The sequence below is a fragment of the Urocitellus parryii genome, chromosome 12, assembly GCF_045843805.1.
Source record: "Urocitellus parryii isolate mUroPar1 chromosome 12, mUroPar1.hap1, whole genome shotgun sequence".
Lineage (NCBI taxonomy): Eukaryota > Metazoa > Chordata > Mammalia > Rodentia > Sciuridae > Urocitellus > Urocitellus parryii.
This window is the reverse complement of record NC_135542.1, coordinates 21,537,860-21,557,244: the sequence shown is the minus strand read 5'-3', so window position 1 is coordinate 21,557,244 and position 19,385 is coordinate 21,537,860. Positions and strand designations below refer to the sequence as shown.

The following is a 19,385-nucleotide window of genomic DNA, read 5'->3' as shown; positions in this document are numbered from 1 at the left end:
GTATGGGACCTTGGAAGAGGCCCACACCAGGGCCACCAAATCACTTGCCTCCTGGGCTAGGCAGGGCCCTAGATTACTGTCACAGTCCTGGGAGGCTCAGAGAACAGAGAGTACCTGAACAAACAGAAGGTCCTCACCCCCTCCTGCTCCACCAGCAGCTGCCTTGAGGGAAATGGGTTCAGATTCCCAGAATTTCCATTTTTCCAAGAGAAGGCGAGCACACTATTTTTAATGGGAAATAGCTAAGGGTCCAGGGGGAGCCTGGAGATCAAACAGAACTCATCTGTGGGGAGGGATGAGTCTCGCACCCAGTAGGTACATGCCCTTTACCGACTGCTAACTCTTCTCAGTGTTCCTACTCTGGACAACTTGGCCCTAGAAGCCTGTGGAGGGTTTGGTGCCCCCTGGGGAGAGGCAAGGACGAGTGGGCTCACAAGTTTCCATCCTCCCTCCAGAGCACGCATGGGGGATTGCTTCTAATAACTGGCGGTCCCCAGGCTGGTCCCTCCAGGAGGCTGCAGAGGTGCTGGAGGAAGGACGTGGGGTCACCCACACTGACTAACCTTGAGGTCCCAGGCGAGGCTAGCCTCTGAGGGCAACAGCCTGCACCTGCAAGATGGGGGCATCATTGCGCCTCCCAGGGTTTCAATAATTATTACCAAAAGTTTGCTCCTTGTTCCTGATGCCACTCTAATAACAAGGACACGTGACAGGGGTTCACTTGATACTTTGACTACATGCCTATGGCTTTGAAACTTATACTTTTTTTTCGTTTTCCCAAACCTCCTCTCTGATCTTCTTTTCCCTAAACTTTTCCTTCCTGATCTCCTCCCTGATCTTCTCTGATATTCTTTTCTCTAAAATTCTCCTCCCTGTTCTTCATGTCCCTGATCTTCTCCTCCCTAATCTTATTTTCTCCGAATCACCTCTGTAAAAGCCCCTGTTCCTGCTGATGGGCAGAATCACAGGCTTTGGGACAGGAGTTCCCTGTGTTTCTCCTTTGCTGGCAAATCAATAAACCTTCTTTTTCCTTTATCTCAAAACCTGTTTTCATTACTGGATTGGCATCAGTTACTGACGCAGTTTTAAGAAAAAGGCAAAGAACTTTTCTTGCTTTGCTAGCAAGGGAGAACCACAGGGTGCTCCTGCCCCAGAGGCTATGATTCTGCCCTTCCATCAGGGGGAGCAGGGGGCTTTAAAAGAGGTGACTCAAAGGCTACATTCCAGTGTTTTCTGTTGGAGTGTAATTCACTTGTTAATTTTGGAGAGAGTCATTTCTGAGATTTCTGGTGGCATCCCTGAATTACTTCGGTTCCTGTGGTGAGTGTGTGCTCAAGGACAGATCACTCTGCCTAGGATGGAGAAGAAAGCTGATCCTGTTTTTTCCTGAAATCAGGGAGTGAAAGGGAGGGAGGGAGAGAGAGAAGAAGAGAAAGAAACATGTCCATTTTAAAAATAAGTCGCAGTGCCAGAGCAGCGAGGGCTATATTCCAAGCATAAAGTGGACCCCTGTATCATAATCACTCCCATAGCATGCTTAGCACATAGTAGGGGCACAATTAAGGCTGTTTGTGGCACTAGATTACTAGTTCTTTCCTCCACACCGAACGCAGCTTTAGCTTCTGCTAGACACCTGGGCTCAAGCCCCTGTGCCCCATGAACTAGCCGGGTCAAGTTCCAAGCAGGGGAGCCAAGTGCTATTCGGCCGTGCTGAGGGAGAGAGCCCGGCTGTGGCAGGAGGACTGCTGAATGCGGTCCAGGTGTGTGGATGGGGAACGGAGGGGAGAAGAGACCCAAGGAAGGGACAAGGAGCTGGAAGAACGTCTGTCCCCATGGTCTGCTGCTACCAGCCTCTCCTCCGGACCTAGAGACATGAAACCACGACCACTTTGTGGTGTGTACAGATTCTGTAGGTCAAAAGCTATAACTAACAAGGGTCAACAAACCCCACCCTCACGCACAACTACAATGCACCAATAAAATATGGGTGGGGGACAGCTTCGTGGGTGCTAGCCATGGGCTCCTTGCAACCACTCAAGTCTGCCTCGAAGCAGGTGTTAGGAGCCACAGCAAAAATATTGATACAGGCACCTTTGGATTTAATGATTGCCAGCCAGCAATTCACATTCATATGGTAATTGGACTCATGCTGTTTAGCTGGGCCCATTTCAGGACTCAGGTTACTCATGTCACTCTTGTAATGGGAGAGTTCCCATTGGTTGGGAAAGGATGATAGGAGGGTGTTCCGGGGGAAGTGGAAGCCCCCCGGCTCAGGTAGAACACATGTGGTGGACCCACTTGTTAGGGGACGCACACGGCCTCTCTCAAAATAAAACTTTGTCTCAGTTTGACTGGCTTGTGTTTTTGTGCCCAACCGGGTTGCAAGATTGCAAGCCCGCGTGCACTGACAGCTCAGCAGGGAATCGCTCAGCAGGGGTGCCGCAGGCAGTGCTGGGCGGCGGCGATAGCAGCGGCAGGAACAGGGCTCAGCCAGCTCGCTCGGCCTGGGCCGAGAGAAGCCTATGGCAGCAGGAAAGCAGCCATCACCCAGGGAAATGAGCAGGCCCAGTGGTGTGGTGTTCCCTAAAACTTCGTTATGACAGGAAAAAAAATAAAAAGTAACTGCAAGATGGGGGCATCATTGCGCCTCCCAGGGTTTCAATAATTATTACCAAAAGTTTGCTCCTTGTTCCTGATGCCACTCTAATAACAAGGACACGTGACAGGGGTTCACTTAATACTTTGACTACATGCCTATGGCTTTGAAACAGCAGAGGTGGCCCATCTAGTAGCCTCCCGCCCTCCATGTCAGCCTCTGTGCCTTTCAAGGTCAGCCCTGAAGGCAGGTCCTCCCCTCGCTGCCCCTGCTCAGGTGCAGAGCTGCCCCTCTGTGCCTGCTGCACTTTGGCTTTACCTGTTACCGTGGCACGAACATGTAGAGCTCTCTATTCCTGCCTGTCTGCCCAGCCGCTGTCTGTCCCTGCCTTCTCTTCATACCCCAGTGCCCAGTACCGAGCCTGGCATATAGTAGGTGCAGTTTAGGTGTAGGATTATTAAGAGCATGGACTCTGGGTTTAAGTCCCAGCCCTTCCACTTCTTGGCTGTGCAGATCCTGCTTAACTTCTAGCCCTGAGCTGTCTCTTGTGGGCCACAGGGTGACTCTATTAGCTCCCCAAAGTTGTCACAGGGTTAAATTAGTTATTCCATCTAAAGAGTTGGAACACAGCTCAGCCTTAGTACATGCTCAGAGTGCCTATACATAGTAGGTGCTTCATAAATGTAGCAAAACAAAGGAAGAAAACCCCCAAAGAAAACACTTTCATTGTCCAATTGGGAATAAAAATTGAAAAGATAAGTTAAATTGGGTCCAAATTTAACTAAAAATAGCAACAAAAAACTAACCACTCTTAAATTCAATTGAACCATGTATAAATTTTTCTGGGCCTAAACATTTTTTTTCCTTTGTTTAAAAATGAAATCTATGTTTAAGGCCCAGCGATTACTCGGAGCATCATACATGTTGGTTTATAAGTTAAAGTAGTCTTTCTTCTCTTCTCTTGGGCTCTTTTCTCTCCCCTCCTCCCCCTCCCCCTTCCTCTTCCTCTTCTTCCTCACCCCTTCTCTTGTCCCTTCTTGCTATGGAATTTTTAAATATTCTTTTCTATGAACTGTTTCCTTGGGATACCCAGCATCTAAGAGAAATGAACACTAAATTGGCTTCTGGAGAATCATGCCTCTTGGTCTTTTTTTGATCTTTGCATCCCTGGATGGCCCCTGGCCTGCCTTCATTGTTCCAGATACCGCAAATAAAAATATAGACACCCTAAGACATTCGTATTTCAGGTAAACAACAAATAATTTATTAGTGTATGTCCTGTTCAATATTTGGCTACCCATATATTACTAGGGTGTCCTGTGTTTACTGTGGCAATCTCATTGGAGCCCCCAGGACAGGGCCAGCCTTGTGCCACTGCTCAGGCCCCTGCTCAGTTGACTGTTCTGTCCTCACAGTCTGGAAATGCTCAATCATTTTTTAACAAAAGGCTCCCCATTTTAATTTTGTATGGGGTCCCCAATTATGTAGCTGGTCCTGTTTCAGCCTTGGAAGAAAACTCTCCTTGTTGGACTTTTTTTTTTGGGGGGGGGGTACTGGGGATTGAACTCAGGGGCACTTGACCACTGAGTCACTTTCCCAGCCCTATTTTGTGTTTTATTTAGAGACAGTGTCTCACAGTTGCTTAGTGCCTTGCTTTTGCTGAGGCTGCCTTTGAACTTGCAATCTTCCTGTCTCAGCATCCCCAGCTACTGGGATTACAGGTGTGCACCACCGTGCCCAGCCCTTGTTGGACTTCTTAATCCAAGTCTCACTGTACCTGGCATAAATCAGGGGAATATTTATTGTAGAAATGCTGGTTGCCTCCTAGATGTCTTGAAAAGCGATTTGACTTAAAACCACTTTTATTGGTGTTACACAGTCCGTGCTGCATGATGCATGTGACATTGATTATGAATGTGGGCTTCTGATGTCATCGTTCTGCACAGTTGCCACACTCATCGCTTCCAAATGTCAGCTACAGATGAACTTGATTTCTCCTGCAGATGGGACCTTCCTTATAAGAGAAGGTGGTGGCTGTTCTTGTTGCTCAGGTGGCCTCTAGTTCTCTTAAGGAAAGGGCTCTATCAGGCTGAGGTTGTGGCTCAGAGGTAGAGCACTCACCTACCATGCATAAGGCATTGGGTTCCATCCTCAGCACCACATAAGAATAAATAAAGATAATGTGTCCACCTATAACTAAAAATAAATAAATAAATAAATAAATAAATAAAATTTAAAAGAAAAGAAAGGGCTTCTGAGCAGATAGACCAGAAAATGAAGAGTTCAGGACCAGAAAACCATAGAAACAGCTGCAGAGGCATCCCCCAAACCGCACGCCTCCACGAGAGAAAGCGCATCCCAGGTCGTCTCAAGGAAATCCGGCATGCCCTAGACCCCAGACTTAGCTGAGGATGTAATCACTGCAAAAAAACTAACGTTTCATTTTTTAAAAGGACTTACTCGGAGGTTCATTTTAACTCATGAAATCTTGACTACAACTAAAAGATCCCATGAATAAAAATGTTAGTGAGTTTCCTGGTTTTGACAACCACTTTTGTTATATAGGAGATCACTTTTGGTGGAATCTAGGTGGTGGTGGCTAGAGAGAATATCTCTGTAATATTTTAATTTTTGCAACTTCTGGTAAGTCTGATTATTTAAAATAGAAAGTTAACATACACACATATGTGTTTGTATGTATGTATGTGTGTGTGTGTGTGTGTGTATACATACACATATATACATATATATGTGTGTGTATAACCAGTATGCTATAATGCTATATTCAGTAATACATCTAAAAGATAAAAACAAATGCCTCTTCCCATTGCAAGTTCTGTCTAGATGCTCCCTGATCTATCTTTGCCTCCTGCTTGTAGTTTGTCAAAGTCCTGGGTCTAGAGATGGCAACCCACAAACCTCATGGTAACTGATGGTTTCAGTCACTTACCTTTCATGTTGGGGCCTCGACAGCAGAAAGCACCTCTTCTTAAAAATCACGTTGGCTTGTCTCATGACCTAAAAAAGAGGCAAGCACCCCCAATGGGTTAGCTTGTCATGTAGGCCAGGACCCAGCTTCTCTCAAATTTAGCACCTGAACTTGATTGTTATGTCATTCTAATTTTAATACTAGTTGGAGTGAGCTAATTTTCCCAGTTTAAGTTGCTTAAATCAGAAAGGTGGAAATGGCCACGAGGGAGATTTTAAGGGAGGGAATGTACTAGATGAGATTCTGAAAACGGGAAGCGGACTCCTCAGCCCCCAACTCTGTGGTGCCTGTCTGGGGATACAAGGAGGGACACTTGGCCCTCCCAGTGCTTAGCTTCTGGGTGGCAGGTAGACCACACACCAGCAAAGAAGTGGTGCTGTGTCCTCAGGTAGCAGCAATTGCTACCAAGAAAAATGGAATGAGAGAAAACTATGGAGGATAGAAATCAGAGAAAGCCATTGCTCAATGCTTGGAATGAGGTTGCTTTTATGGAGGTTTTTTTAATAGAGAGAGAAGGGTTGGAGCATTATACACCTAATAGATTAGCAGGAACAAAGAAGTGGACGTGTCAATCCTGGTGAGAAATTAGTGAAGCTGAACTTGACTGCCAAATCACGTTAATTTCAGCCCTAGTTAAAGTTTGTTCCTTTTCTTACTTTCCCCACTGTTGGCAGTGTTTGATTTTCACACTTATTTTGTATAGCAACAACCATAAAAATGTTCCTATTCTTTGATGCGTAATTCAGTGACTCGCAATATAGCTATTCAACAGCTAAGTAGAATCCTATATAGCAATGCAAACCCAAAATATCACATGATATACTATTTAATGATAGCATATATAAAATTTTATGTAATTTCTGTAAAACCATTTATACAGTGAATAAGGGAAATTCTAAAAATAATAACCAAAAGAGAACGAACTAGCACTCTATTGATTAGTTAATAAATCACCCCAAACTTAGTACTTTGAGACAACAGTTTGTTAGCGCATAGTTACAGAACACCAGCAGTTTGGGTTGGGCTCGCTGTTGGGGAGGCTGGTTGCGGGCAGCTGGTCAAGGTAGCCTCACTTGTGTCAGTCTGTCAGTGAGTGAGCCACAGACATCTTTGAACAAAAACCATGCGGTATTTTAGGCCCGAATTATATCTTTAAAACTGCTGACGGGGCGGGGGTGGTAGAGATGGCTTAATTTGGACATTTTAATATTATTCTCTAAAGGCCTAATTAACCAGAGAATGTCAAAGGCAAAGAAGAGAACAGACTGGCCATCTGATCTGCAGAAGGCAGGCAGCTTTCATCCAACATGTCAGTGAAAGTATTCGGTTCCAGGACCAATCTTGAGGCTGAGGCAGGCAGGAGGCTAAGCTAGTTAGAAATCAGCCGTGGGGGGAATCGGAGTGGTGGGTAAACACAAGGCATTTGCCATGGGCACTGGAGGTCCCTGGAAGGAAGGGGTCTTGCTCTTGATTCCTTCCAAGGAGCTGCTCATAGGGAAACTGCCTTATCCAGCGGCAGTATTTACAGGCGCTCTGGCCTCTCTACCTTTCTGAGCATGGCTGATGAGGACTGAACTCTGCACAGGTGGTGGCCCGGGAACTGCTGGCTCAATACACCAAACAGCACAAAGACCAACCACTCTCTGGCCTGCTCTGGAGCTGGGTGGCGTCTGTGAGTGACAAGCTGAGGACCAGGTATGTATATCACTCAGGGTGTCCTTGTCACCTGCCTTCAATATCTTATTATCCAACCTAAGTTTGCAAAATCTTGACATGCCCAACTTACTCTGGTTTGAAATTTTTTACTATCTAATGTACACAAAAATGTGAATATGTAAATTGAATGCTTCTGCAACCTCTGACCACCATAAGAATTCAGACAATGCTGATTTTCTTCTTTCTCATCATGCACCTTCTTTCTTATACACCCACTGCTCCTAACGCATTATAGGTTTTAACCCTCAAGCCGCATTAAGTAGGTTTTTATTTCCATTTCATCAATGAGGAAACTGAGGCACGGAGGTTAAGTATTTGCTCATGGTTGCATGGCTAATGAATGGCAGAGCTGGAATTTGATGCCACATGCAGGATACATGATTTCAGGATGCTTTTATCATTTTTATCAGTTTTTTTGTCTTAGCATTGTCTGTAAGCTCTGAAGATAAGGCATAATATATGCTATATCAGGGACTTCCTGTTTTCACTCAATATTTTGTTTCTATGGTTTATCCAAGTTGTTATATGTGGCCAAGAAGTGTCATAACATCCCAAAATAGTCCATCATATGTATATACTGTAATTGCCTAATCCATTCTAATCTCCAGTATTTGCAGACCTTTAGGTGTAAGCAACATTTTGATATTTTGCACAAAGTTGTTACAAAAAAATCTTGTTCGTGTTTTCTGGGGAACCCACAAGAGTTTGTACAGGGCTTTCAAACGTAGTTGACATGATCTAGAGTCAAAAATGCATTTCAATCATCACAACACCCAGAGCCCTCCACCCCAGACAACTGAAGCAAACTTTCCAGGAAACAGTGCCGACCTGTCCTGCTACTCATATTACTGTCTGGTGTTTTTAAATTTTATTTTTTAGAACACTGGATATCAATCTTTTAAATGGATTGCATGGCCCATCAGTGATTTGCAACCTGTTGTTTTAAAAACATTCCTCTAGGGTAGATATCACCCAGAAGTGGGCTTGCTATTGTGGAATATGCCAATCTTCAACTTTACTAGACCAGTGACAAGGTATTTTTCAAAGTGGTTCTACAAGTCTACCCTCCTACCAGAAGCACATTCAGCTGTGGCTCTACACAGCTGATCCTCCCCAGCACTTGATCTTAACAGATTTCCTAAGTTTTCTCAATGCAACATAAAAAATGATTTCCTATCAGGATTTTAAATTGCATTTTCTTTATTACTTCTAAGGCATACCGAGTTTTCCCCTCTTCATTTTCTTATGTTTTTCTTCTTTGGTGAAATGCCTCTTCATGTTTTTGCCCATTTTTTAATTTTTCTATTTTGTGTGTGCATGTCTCATCTTAATGATTCTGAGGGGTTCTTTTTTCTATGTCATTATAGATGCTACAACCAGTTAGTGGCTTTTCTTATATTTTCTTTGTGGTATCTTTGGATGAATGCAAATTCCTGAATTATAACAATTTAAGTTAAGATTATAAATTCTTAAATTATAATTCACCCTTTTCTTTGATATTCAACACTTTCTTTAATGTCATGAAATATGAATTTTTTTAAGGCTTGAGAGTTTCACATTTCATGTTTAATTCCTGAATTCATTGGAAAATTTTGTATATGCTTTGAGGAAGGGATCTTTTTTTCTCAATTTTCATAGTTGTTTGTTGTTCCAGTACCATTTAATAAACTAACCATCCTGTCCTAGTTATTGGCAATACTCACTTTGGCATTTGTTAAATTTCCATACATGTGGGAGTCCATTTGGGGGTTATTTTGTTCCTAGAGAGTTTGTATATTTTTGACCCAACAAACAGGTTATAATTACCCTGTCCTTATTATAAAATATTACTCCATTATTATAGCTGAAATACAATTTAGAATTATGTATTTCCCTATAGGTATACACACACACACACACACACACACACACACATATAAATTACGTATTTAGAATTTTGTATTTCCCTATAGGTATTGATATCAGTTTGTCAAATTCCTCCAAAAGAAAACAAGAGTCTTGTATACTAAAGGCAGTGTTGTAAGACTGAATGTATATTATTATGATTGGATGTAAGGTGTCCCCCAGAAGCTCGTGTGTGAGACAAAGCAAAGTTTAGAGGAGAAATGGTTGTGTTATGGGAGCCTTAACCCAATCAGTGAATGAATGCCCTGAAAGGATGAACTAAGTGGTACCTGAATGTAGTAGGGTGTAGCTGGAGGAGGGAGTATCGGAGTGTGCCTTTGGGTATATATTTTGTACCTGGCAAGTGGAATCAATCAATCAATCTCTCTCTCTCTCTCTCTCTCTCTCTCTCTCTCTCTCTCTCTCTCTCTCTCTCTCTCCCCCTTTTCTGATTATCATGTGAGCTGCTTCCCTCCACCACACCCTTCTGCCATGAGGTTCAGCCTCCCCTCGAGCCCTGAGGAACTGAGACAGCTGCCTATGGATTCAGACCCCTGAAACTGTGAGCCCCTAAATGAACTTTTCCTCCTCTACAATTGTTCTGGTCGGGTCTGTTAGTCACAGCAGCAAAAAAGCCGACTAAAACATGTATGAAGTACCCAGAGTACTCAAATTAACAAAGATAGAAAATTGATTATAGGGGCTAAGAGAGATGATAGCCATTGCTTAATGGATCCAGGTTTCAGTTTAGAGTGACGAAGTCCTAGAAAGGAATGAAGGATCCACCAAAATGATTAACATGACAAATGCTTCCACATGTTTATTTTACCACAGTTTTGAAAACTTGCTAAAATTTTCCTTGAAATGTATTCAATCTATGGATTTGCAGAAAATTTGACATGTAAATACTTTTCTTATTTATTTTGTAAATAAAACAGATATTTTTTCTCAAAGGTTTTAATCTTCTAAGAATCTTCTAGGGTTGTACAATTTTACCCATACGTAGTATATCCTTTGATAGATTTTTTTAAAAGTATTTATCTTTTAAAAAAATTTTTTTTCAGTTTTGTAGATGGACACAATACCTTTATTTTGTTTGTTTTTATGTGGTGCTGGGATCAAACCTAGTGCCTCATGCATGCTCGGCAAGTGCTCTACCACTGAGCCACAACCCCAGCCCCTTTTTGATAGATTTATCATTGTTTTGTTGTTGTTAAGAGAATTTTTTAAATTCTATTTTTGCTGTTGCAGTTGACTTTTCTTTCCTCTTCTTCTCCTCCTCCTCCTCCTCCTCCTCCTCCTCCTCCTCCTCCTTCTTCTTCTTCTCTCTGTCTCTCTCTCTCTCTCTCTCTCTCTCTCTCTCTCTCTCTCTCTTGGTACCCTGGATTGAACCCAGGGGCGTTTAGCCACTGAGCCACATCCCCAGCCCTTTTTATTTGTTTAGTTTTTATTTTGAGATAGGGCCTTTCCAAGTTGCTAAGGCTGGCTTTGAATTTGTGATCTTCCTGCCTCAGCCTCCAGAGCTACTGGGATTATAGGCAAATTCCACCATGACTGTCTGCAGCTGGCTTTTCTAAATAAATCTGACTGTAAAAAATTTTCTTCTAAATGTATCTATAGATTCTTTGGTTCCCCCCCACACACAGGCATTCATATCATCTGCAAATCATGATTTTCTATTTCTTCCTTTTCAGTTGTTTTTCTTTTATCCTTTTCACATCTTACTGCAAGGCCAGGAACTTTGGTGCAATTGGATTAGAAGTAGACACAGAAGGTGTGTGTTTGTCTAGTTCCTGGTTTAAAAAGATGAGTTTCGCTGTTAAAAATGTTGGCTGGAGCTTTTGCTAGACACACTTGATATCCTAAAGAAGCTCCATTTCTTGTTTCTAACACATTTGCGTTATTACTAGATGACGAATTTTTCAAATGAATTTGCATCTATCAAAATGATCCTACCTTTCTGTATTCTGTTAATTTGATAAATGACCTGTCAGTCTCCTGGTGCTGAACTACTCTGACATTCTGGGGAGATCCTTGGCTTTCTCAGGCTGGGTTATCATCTTCATGTTCCTGGGGCTTGGCTTGTTTGAAAGGGAGCGGTTTTATACTTATTGGCTCATAATTTTCCGTTCTTCAATGTCCCTGGTTTAGATTTGTGTCAAGGTTTTACTAGTCTCCTGGAGCTAGCTGGGGAGTGGTTTCTCATTCTGTGGAAGAATTCAATTATTTGAAAATGATCTGCACTTGGGGGAATATTTTAAACTATCATTTTAATTCATTTCATTATTTTAGAACTGTTTAGGCTTTTCCTCTTGTGTAAGTTTTAGTAATTGTACTTTTCTGGGAATTTATCCACTTGGTGCAAGGGTTTTCATACTATTCTGATTATCCTTTGAACTTCTGCTGGATCTGTGGCTACGTCCCCTTTGTCCTCCATAGAATTATCTCCAGCACCTTCTCCCTTCTCTGCTGCTGCTGCTGAGTATCACCAGATGAGTGTTGGTTTATAGTTACTGTTATTATTATTTTTCACACCACCAACTGTTCCCTTTGTCGATCCTCTCTGTTGTACCTTGTTGTCTATTTCATCTTTTTACATCTATAAATATGTCATCTCTTTTATTCTACTTTTGGAGAGCTTACTGTGTTTCTTTTGTGTATTTTTAAAAATATATTATTTTCTATTTGGAAGGAAATAAAAAAAATGATTACTCTCTCAATCCCAATGTATTGAGCTAATTTCCAGAGGATCTATTCATGAGACAATACCGTAATGCAGTCCTGATTAAAAACATGGAAAATACAATAAATGTTTATATGGGACTTTTTGTAACCATGGGGTGAAGTGAAATTTAGAAATCCATAGTCCCTTCTCTTCTTTCTATTTAAAAAGTTGCTTCTCAGGTTTCTGTTTATTCCAACCACGGTTTATCTTAAAGCTTGAAAACATGAGTTCCCACATCCCTGGATTATTTTGCTGAAGTTTCTGTTAACTTTACGTCTCAATTGGTTCTCGCATACTGAAGAAACTCAGTGCATCTTTTTAAATATGTCTAGCCCTGAGTGGGCATTGTATAGCACTGATGATTTTCTCTCCAACTTTTCAGTTTGAAAATTTTCCAGTGTAGGAGGAGTCAAAGGACTGGCACAGTTCTCCAGCAGAGTCGGTTTCTTCCTTTCAGGAAACTTGTTCCCCAACTGGTCACAAATCATCTGCTCTTTCATTTCTTTTCCAGAGAGCAGAGAAGGGCTTGTTTCCATTATTTGGAAAGCACGACATACTCTCACACATATGCAAATCTGTATTCCTAGCAAATTTTTCCAGGACAGATTTGAGATGTGCCAAAGGCAGTATTCCAACTGTAAATATTTGGAAAGTTCTAGCCCATTTATTTTTGTCTCAGTTATTAACCTCCAAAAAGTACACATGGCTCCCCCACACATCCGGGTCCTGCTCATTCTCTCCCTCTGTGCTTATCTACTTAAATCCCCACACTTTACTTACCCTGATTTTTACGTGAAGGAAGGAATTGTCATGGACACATTTCCAGCTCTCTCTGCCACTGGCCACTGCCCCACACTTGGACACAGCAGGACCCAGGCTGAAACCCCTCCAAGTGAGCCGCCCTTTGCAGAGCCACCTAGAGGCTACCCCTCATTTGGGCTGTGAGGGGATTAGTCATTGTCCTAGAAAGACCCCATGAGACCAGGTGCCGCTTGGCACCTGAGAGGGCAGTCCCTGGCTCTGCAGACAGCGCCACTCCATCCCTGCTCATCCCAGGGAATGCGGCCTCCCTCTGTCCCCAGGGAGCCTGCCACTGTCCTCCTCACTGCTCTCACCAGCCCAGGGATCCCAAAGAGGTGGTGAGTGTTGAGCAAAGTCAAGATCCTGTCCTGCACTCCTGGGCCTTTCCATATTATGAATATTTTCAAATATTCAGCAAAGTTGAAAGGCTTTTACAATGTGTCTTTCACTGGGTGTTGGGGGGAACCTGTCACAGAGAAGCTACTGCGAGCATACTACTGTTCTTGCCAAACCACCATCACATATACACAGTCATGTGCCCCTCGACAACAGGGACGTGCACTGAGAAACGTGGCGGCCGGCAGCCTTGCCATGGTGTGAACATCACAGGGCACTGTGTGAACCTTTTGGTAGGTCTGGACCCAGCAGTGGCCTTGGGGCAGCGAGAGGCAGGAGGCCCCTGCTGGTGGGACTCGCACATACATTACACAGCAGCTGACTTTCCATGGTGCACCCAGACAGCCGTGAGAACGTAGGAGAGCAAGTCTGCAAGACAGGACCAGAGGTTTCCCACCAGGATCCAGGATTGGGTACTGCACATGGTAACATGTGCTTTCAAAGGACCGGGAGGTGGCACATGTGTTTACACTAGTGTCCCCACACACGTGAGTGATGTGCTGCAGCCTTATGATGGCTGTGATGTCACTAGGCCACAGGAATCAGCTCCCCTGATGCTAAGGGACCATCAGCTAGGCAGTCCGTCATTGACTGAATTGTCCTCATGCAGCACATGACTATCTCTCCATGCATCAGTCCCTGGCTCCTGAGTCCATTCTCCTTCTCCTTTTGACGCATTTCAAGGTAAACTGCAGGCATGGCCAGATCTCTAAATAATCCAGCAGGAACATCATTCACTCCAGTTCAACATTTGGCTGTGGTTCTCTTTGTTCTTCTGCAGATAATTTACATGCAATGAAAGATACATTCGTTCTGCATTCACTGAATTTTGATAAATGCACACCTCTCTGTAACCAACACTCCTGTTAAGGGCTAGTCCATCACTCCAGAAAGTTCTCTCTGTACCTCTCAGTCAATGACCACCACTCCAAATGAAGTCATCACTCTGATAATTTCCCATCGCAGGTGAGATTTTCCTGTCCTAGAAGTTCACATAAGGGGAACATAGAGTCTGACCTCCTTTGCGGTGGGCTTAGGAACCCTGCAAGATCATTTTGGAGATTCTCTATGGTATCACGTGTGTTTGTTTCTTTTTGTTGCTGAGGAGTGGTATTTTACTTCATGATTCTCTGGGATTTGTTTTCTATTCTCTCATGATGAGTAGACACCTGAAATGTTCCCACTAGGTGTTCCAGTACAGTAAGTAGAACAGCCATGGATATTCTCCAATAAGCCTCTGTGAACAATTGTTTTGTCTCTCTTGGGCAAATAGGTGTGGAATCACTAGTTCATAGCATAGGTATTTGTTTAGCTGTATGAGAAATGGAGAGACAATTTCTCCTGAAGGGCTTTACCATGGCAGAGGTGTGAGGCTCCAGTCTCTCTACATCCCTAGCGACATTGGACGTCCGTGTCATTAGTCATCCTGGTATATGTATATTTCGACCTCACTGTGGCTTTCATTTGCATTTCCCTCATGACCCATAATATGCATTTGCATATAATCTAAATTTTATTTAAATATAGAGTCATTTTACCTCCTTATAAAACACAGTGACGAGGAGGTTGCCTTTAGCTATATTCCTATTTTTCACACTAGATGAGTTCCTAGGGCTGCATGTGTGGTTGGGCCTGACACGGGACTCGGAGGGCTGGGTAGGCGAGAGCCTGTCACACAGCAGTTTGTAACCTCAGGTCGGCAAATGCTGGCGTGCAGCGAGCATCCCAAGACACAAAAGCAGTCCTAACAACAGCACTGACAGCCTCCAGGTCTCATAGTGACAGTCCCAGAAAGACTAAAGCCTCCTTTTCAATTAACTAAGAGTTCTTTCTGCCTTCTGAGAAATAGACAAGCAGAAACTCAACCGTCTGAAGCCCAGATTCAAAATAAGCATTCACAAACAGTAATTTGAATTTCCTGATAACTGCACATAAATAACCTCTATTTGCCTTCCCTGTCTAAATGGGTGATTATTAATTCAGGATTTGGCGTTCTCCAAAGCACTATATCAAAAGCGTCTCAGAAGTGCTTCTTGAAGTTTCTCTCCTGCCTCTGATTGTCAACAACAGCTACTTGAGTCTTTAATTTTTAATGACTGGGAACCTAAGTTATTTGGGTACTATAATAATAATTACTTCCCCAGGATGTGGGAGAAAGGAGGCCGGATGTGGCTGTGCTCTGGGGATCCTGCGTGAACTAACCCCTTACCTTTCTATAGACGTTACCTGAAAGGTTCAGGGGAGAGCCACAAAATTAGCCCAAAAGGTTAAGAGTTGATGGGCAAAAGCTCATGGGGTGACAGTTTTGAGTCTGTTTGTGATTAAACCTTTTAACTCCCTGTGACTCAGTTTCTTAATTTGCCAAATGGGGAGAGTGGAAATTACTACCTGATGAAGATAGTAACATCATTCTTTTTTATTTCTTTTTTTGATATCAGGGATTGAACCAAGGAGTGCTCAATCAGAGCTCCACAGCTCCACAGCCCCACAGCCCCACAGCCCAGCTCTTTTTTATATTTTATTTTGAGACAGGGTCCTTTGCTAAGTTGCTTAGGGCCTCACTAAGTTGCTGAAGCTGGCTTTGAACTTGCATTCCTCCTGTCTCAGCCTCCTGAGTTGCTGGTATTACAGGCATGTGCCACCATACCCTGCTGACAGTCACACCATGAATCATTAACTTGCCCTTGCCCAAGCCCTGGAGGGCTCCTCTCCCTCAAATACTGGTGCTCCCCAGGACAGAGCTGAGAGCTTGATGGTGTCCTGCCTTTGTGCTCTCAGCAGGTTACTCCATATTTCTGAGCCTCAGTTTCTTGAGATATGTTCTAGTCAGCTTTTTTTTTTCTCTGTTATGAACAAAAGACCTGACAAGAACAATTTTAAGGAGGAAAAGTTTATTTGAGGGGTTACGGTTTAGAGGTCTCAGTCTGTAGATGGCCGCCTCCATCCTTGGGGCTGGAGGTGAGGTAGGACATCAAGTTGGAAGAGCATCTTGGAGGAAAGAGGCTCAGAACATGGCACCAGGAAGGAAAGAGGGGGGGGGGGAGAGCTCTCCTCGATACAACAAAATATATACCCCAAAGGCACACCCCAGCGACCCACCTCCTCCCCCACACCCCACCTGTCCTCAGTTACCACTAATTAATCCCTATCAGGGGATTAACTCACTGATTGGGTTAAGGCTTTCGTAACTCAATTTTTTTCTCTTCTAAACCTTCTTGCATTGTCTCACACAGGAGCTTTTGGGGGCCACCTCATATCCAAACCATAACAAGCTATAAGTTGATAATAATTTCCACATCTGAGAATTTTTATACTATCAAAAAATTAGCAGCCAATACTTATCACAGATCCTGATATGTAATGTATTTTGTAAATGTTATGCTTTGTGGCCTAGACATATATATTTGATTGTTCATATTCAATTGCGATATTTATTTATCAATAATTGAATATATTATCACCTGATATAAATTATGTAGCTGTTAATATAGACTATACCAAGTATCGAACATTACTTATAACACATAGTTAATAGTAAGAACAGAAAACCAAATAACCTCTATACCACAAAACAAAAATGTAGAATAAACTAGAACCAACCATTTACAGAAAAATACTAAAAAGAAGTGCATGTACAGTCAGTGAGAGAAGGGACGGGAGAGGATGTGTGTTTACACTGCTCTCTCCGCGGGGAAGAAGAAAAAAATGGAAAACACGATTTCTTTCAAATGAAATTCTTTGGTGAAACCAAAATAATAACGATGGCCATTGTATTTCTCTTCCAGTTTCCTGGCATGTAACACCGATGCGATTGGTAACCTCGCTTTTCTGTTGAAGGCTGTGAATTTCCGCGAGAGGGTTCTTCAGCGGTATTTGGTGGCCAGAATTTATTACAAGGTAAAGATCAATCATGTTGTATTTCTTCCTTTGGACTGGTGTTTGAGGCCCTCCTAGCTGGTGAGCTAGCTGCTAAATTTAGCAGAGGCTGAGTCAGCTTAATTGCAGGCTTGGAAAGGGCCAGCGCGGGCAGCCTGGGCTCTGGAGCCAGCGCCCCTGTTTAACCCCTGCGTGTCTTTTACGGTCCATCTACCAGCCTCATTCGGCTGCCCTGGGAGGTGGCGAGTGGGGTGATTTTTTAAACCCTTATTGAATTGAAAAGTCATTGTTCCACACGAATGACAGATATATTGCTCTCTGGGGGGAAAGGTTTATCAGTTAACGTAAAGATTAGCATCGTCTTAGATTCACGCACCCTTTTTCCTATGAATCTGCAAAGCATCGTCCTTTGTATAAGCGCTGGTGGGAATCCAGAGGGAATATCCACCATGTGCAGTACTGGCAGGGTTGGTCTGAGGAAAGGTCACCCCACCCAGCAATGTCCAGTTGTCCTCTGCCCCAGCATAAATAGCCAGGAGACCCTAGGAGAAGGCTTTGCTCACCCGACGTCTGTCTTGGCTCTGTGTCCAGGGCTTAGCATGCTGTAGCCAGAATCAGGCTGCTGCTCTCCCTCTGCACAGGAATCAGGTACCCAGGGGTCAGAATTGGGTGCCAGCAACTCTCCTGCTCTGGTTCCTCTCTTTTTATATCAATTACACTGTCTGGTTTCCAAGCACAGAGAGGGTAGGAAGGAGAGGGTAGGCGATGCCTGGGGATGGGTGTGCTCTCAGAAAATACTCTAGAGGCAGAAGAGTCCTGGAAGCAGCCATGGTTCCTCGGGGAACAGAGTCACACTGGGTGAGAACCTGCTGGAAGCAGGGTTGTGGGTTTGCAAATCAGTTCGCCCTCCAGGCATCCATCTGAGCTGAGGCTCTGCCAGACCACAAGGGCACAATCAGATGGGTGCAAGTGGCTGCATGTCCCCTGGCCTTATCACACATGGAACCAGCCAAATATTAGAGAAGAATTTAATCAAAGCAAAAATGCTGTACTTGGAGAAGTACATGGAAGACAAATCAAAGAAGATGAATAAATAAGTGGCAGAAGTTCGTATAACAATGGAGAAAGGGCAAGGGTAGCTAGGTATGGTGGAGCAGACCTGTAATCCCAGCTCTGGAGGCCGAGGCAGGAGGATTTCAAATTCAAAGCCAGCCTCAGCAACTTACCGAGGACCTAAGAAACTTAGTGAGACCCTGTCTGTAAATAAAAACTAAAAACAGGCTTGAGATGTGGCTCAGTGGTTAAATACCCCTAGATTCAGTCTCTGGTATCAAAAAAAGAAGAAAAAAAATAAAGAAAAGGAAAGAATGAAAGAAAAAAGAAAAGGCAATATGTAAACTAGCCTCCTGAGACTGTAGGAGAGCCAGAGCTAAAACAGCAAGAGAAGAAAATAGACGCAGAGTGAAACTGCGGCAGAGCCGGCCTAGGGGTGGCACATACCCTGAAATGTCCAGACGAAGGGAGCAGAGACAGTCATCACAGCCATAATGGAAAATATTTCCTTAGTGTATAAACATCCCAGATGTTAATGGAAAAACCCTGAAATCCAGAGAATATCATATAAGCAATAGACTGAGAGTGATAGTTTACTAAAAAGAGTGATCAGAGACAGTTTCACTCACATGGCTTTTCTAGAAAATTACTCAAAAACCTACTCCATAGGACATTTAAAAGAATCAAAATCAAATCAATAATAAGCTTCAATATATGTGTTTTTTTTAATAATGACAAAATTAATATAGATGCTAAAAAGTTTTTTTTAAAATAATGAATTAAAAAAAAACTTGAGTAACTGGTTCTGCAATAGATTGGATCTATCCTATTTTTAAAGGTAAGAGGAAAAGTAAAGTGAAGACATGCTGAATTTCTTATTTTAATCACAGGGTAGTTGAAAGGTCTTGTTTTATTCTGACTGTGATATTAGAGGAACTCAGATTAAAGTATATATTTCATTAAATTGAAAACTAACATGAATACTGAACACAGGATACTCATTTTTCAAATCACCATGGAAGACGAAGCAAAGAAGATAAATAAGTGGCCAGAAGTTCGTATAATCAGAGGGGTTGCAAAAAACAGCCCAGAGAGCATGTCCTGAGGAGAGCTGCTTCAGGAGTTCCCACTGCTGATCCTTGGCTGGAGAACTTCTCCAGGATTGATTCCCAATCTGCTTCCCATTAATTGTGCCTTTGTCTCTAATTTGGCTCAGTATAGTAGCCCACTCCCTGGCCCTGGAAGATTAGTGCTTTGATCTGGGACTGCATTGATCTGGTAATTCCTTGAAAACTACACTTCATTACATGATCTCTTGGTTCAGTCCACAGTAAACCATGGAGAGGAAG

At 43.1% G+C, this 19,385-nt stretch overlaps 1 protein-coding gene across 1 annotated transcript in view; it reads left to right on the top strand.

Annotated features, from left to right (window-relative positions):
• LOC144249603 (acyl-coenzyme A oxidase-like protein) overlaps positions 1-19,385 on the top strand; it is a 296,617-nt gene that overhangs the window by 229,383 nt on the left and 47,849 nt on the right. The window contains exons 14-15 of the mRNA XM_077791725.1: positions 7,171-7,280; positions 16,893-17,004. Coding sequence (XP_077647851.1) covers positions 7,171-7,280; positions 16,893-17,004 — 222 coding nt within the window. The remainder of the gene's footprint in view (positions 1-7,170; positions 7,281-16,892; positions 17,005-19,385) is intronic.